Source organism: Dipodomys ordii, unplaced genomic scaffold (assembly GCF_000151885.1).
Source record: "Dipodomys ordii isolate 6190 unplaced genomic scaffold, Dord_2.0 Scaffold29, whole genome shotgun sequence".
In the NCBI taxonomy this organism is placed as follows: domain Eukaryota; kingdom Metazoa; phylum Chordata; class Mammalia; order Rodentia; family Heteromyidae; genus Dipodomys; species Dipodomys ordii.
Window position 1 is genome coordinate 2227499 of NW_012267245.1, and position 2703 is coordinate 2230201.

Below are 2703 nucleotides of genomic sequence, written 5' to 3' on the forward strand. Positions count from 1 at the left end.
CAATTTCAGAGCCAAAGACGTTGTCTACTGAGTCCACAAGTCCGAAAGGCATCCACAGGGATGAAGAAAATACACCAGAAGAATACACCAGAATGCCCTGGCAAATACCCACAGCTGTCTGTTGGAAAGTCACAGAGAGCTCTTCACACATAAGCAGTAGATCCTGAGAGCAACTCTCCCATTAAGCTTTTGGTCTTTATTATTTTTGTTTAATATATATAATGTGTCTATTGTTGTGGTTGTTTCCAAGACAAGCGATTCAATGGGTGATACTTTTTGCTTCCTGGCTGGCGCTCCACCACCTGAGCCACACCTCCAGCCCCTCCTTTTGCTTTCTGGACGGACACCTGTGGCCAAGATCTCTCTCTCTCTCTCTCTTTCTCCTCTTATGCAGTGGCTCAAGTTGGGTGCTGGCCTGTGTGGGTGATGGGCTGGATTTTTTCTAGGGACACATCCGTGTCGTAGTCGAGAATGACCGAGAGAGCAGGGGACAATTTCTCTAAGGGTTTGGTGGCTCCGGTGACTTCGTCTTTTTTTAGGTCCTCGGAGCCCACGGAGTGTGGGATCAAATACACCAAATTGCTCTCCTTGGAGATGGATCCTCGTGGCTCGTGGTGGCTGGAAAACATGGGCCCCCCGTTATTATTGATGCTCACCGTCTCGATGGCATTGTTGGTGGCAGGGCAAAGCCTGTAACAGCCCAGAAGGGTGGAGAAGGCCTTCTGGAAATCGGCGTTGAAGGCGTAAATGATGGGGTTCAAGGAAGAATTGGCCCACCCGAACCACACAAACACGTCGAAGGTGATGGAGTCGACGCAGAAGGACTGCGTCTCGCCAGATTCACAGAAGGGCACCATGCAGTTGGAGATGAAGAACGGCAGCCAGCAACACACGAACACCCCCATGATCACCGACAGGGTCTTGAGGACTTTGGTCTCCCTTTTAAAGGACGTCTTGAAGGAACTCTCCGACTGCGAACAATCCACGGGGTTCCCGTTGCCCGTGGCCACTTGGCACTGTTTAGCGTGGACAGCTGCTTTCTCCAGGGCCGAGATCCGCCGGATCTGTTTCTGGGCGATTCTATAGATGCTCGTGTAGGTGACAATCATGATGATCACGGGAATATAAAAGCTGATCAAGGAAGAGGAGATGGCGTATGTCCTGCTCAGTCTCGTGTCACAGTTATCATCCGTGGCTGCTTCGGCCACCAGCGTGGTGACATTGCCTTCCGTGGGGCCAGGGGGTTTGGCTTTGTGCCAGCTCAGCTGGACAGGAATGAAGGAAATGAGGACAGACAGCAACCAAGCCACGCTGATGAGGATAAACGCCACTTTGGGGGTCATTTTCCTCTCGTACTGGAAAGGGCTGGAGATGGCCCAGTAGCGGTCCACGCTGATCACGCACAGGTTCAGAATGGACGCCGTGGAGCACATGATGTCAAACGCCACCCACATGTTACAGAAAGAGCCAAAGGGCCAAAAGCCAGCGATCTCGGCCACAGCTTTCCAGGGCATGACCAACACGGCCACCAAGAGATCGGACACGGCCAGGGAGATGACAAAAAAGTTGGTCACCTTCGATCGCAGGTGTCGGAAGCGAATGACGGCCGCACAGACCAGCGTGTTCCCCAGCAAGGTAGACAGGATGAGGACGGACAGGAAGCATGCTGTGAGGATTCGGAAGGAGAAGTCTCTCTCCACCACCACGCCGGCTCCATCCATGCTGGAATTGTTGAGATTCATCTTCCCTTCCTCTCCACCCCCCCAAAAAAAGAGGGGTGTATGGGGGGGAGCCGATCTGAGCTTGGATGCACACACACACACACACCCCTTCCTTGAGTCAAGGAGAAAACAATCTCCTAGTAGATCCGACAAAGCACTTCACTCACCAAATAACCCCTGGCACAATCAGAGGTACCCAGACACCGTAGGCCTGAGATCATGATCGATCGGGGGGGGGGACCCCTCACCTCTCCCTGCCCATCAGATTCAGCCTGTCCCTGGGGCTCTCTACCACCGTCTTCTGAGTCCATTGTCCCAAGGCGTTGTCACAAGCATCGGTTGGTCTCTGGGTTTGCCCCCCAGGAAGCCACTTATCTTGGGATCCATGCTAAACTAGCCAGTCACAGATATCCCGGATGGAGTTAGTCCATGGTGATCGCCTGATGGTCAGGATGGTGACATCGGGTGTGTGTATTGGGGGGGATTGGCCCCTTGGGCTGCCCGGTTCTGCAAACGCATCCCCTTTTCCTGCCTTCAAGCTCCTCCGAACATCCTAAAAAAAATAATCATAGTAATAGGGAATTAATTGGTTTTTCTTGTTAAAGCAGAAGGGGTATTGATACTGATCAAGACGTCATGAAGTAGATCTGTGGCCCGAACTGGCTTGAGCAGGCCCGGCAGGGTCAAGACCATCACCTACCTGTGTCTTGAGAGGTGGGGGGTGAGGGAGAAGGTTATGGTCTCTCTCCAAACGCCCCTGGAGCTGAGGATCAGATCAGGACAGGAAGCAACCCCCCCCCACCACACTTGATGTGTTTTAAAAAAGAAAAGAAAATCACCAGCCGCGAATGTGGAAAAAGAAATTGGGGGGGGGGGTGGAGAGAGACACCCAGATAAATTCCCCGATGCGTAAAAAATCACCAAAGGATGGTTTGGGAGATGGTGGGAGAGAGAGAGACAGACAGACAGACAGACAGACAGA

At 52.5% G+C, this 2703-nt stretch overlaps 1 protein-coding gene across 1 annotated transcript; it reads right to left on the reverse strand.

The window, feature by feature from the left end:
* Positions 1-398: 398 nt before the first annotated feature.
* On the reverse strand, positions 399-1742 carry Drd1 (dopamine receptor D1). Its single transcript, XM_013016051.1, has one exon. It carries the CDS (start codon positions 1740-1742, stop codon positions 399-401), a length of 1344 nt encoding a protein of 447 aa, XP_012871505.1.
* Positions 1743-2703: the final 961 nt, after the last annotated feature.

Bases quoted from the DNA above. Each gene is read 5' to 3' on its own strand.
- Drd1 (XM_013016051.1), bottom strand. From the start codon at position 1,742: ATGAATCTCAACAATTCCAGCATGGATGGAGCCGGCGTGGTGGTGGAG.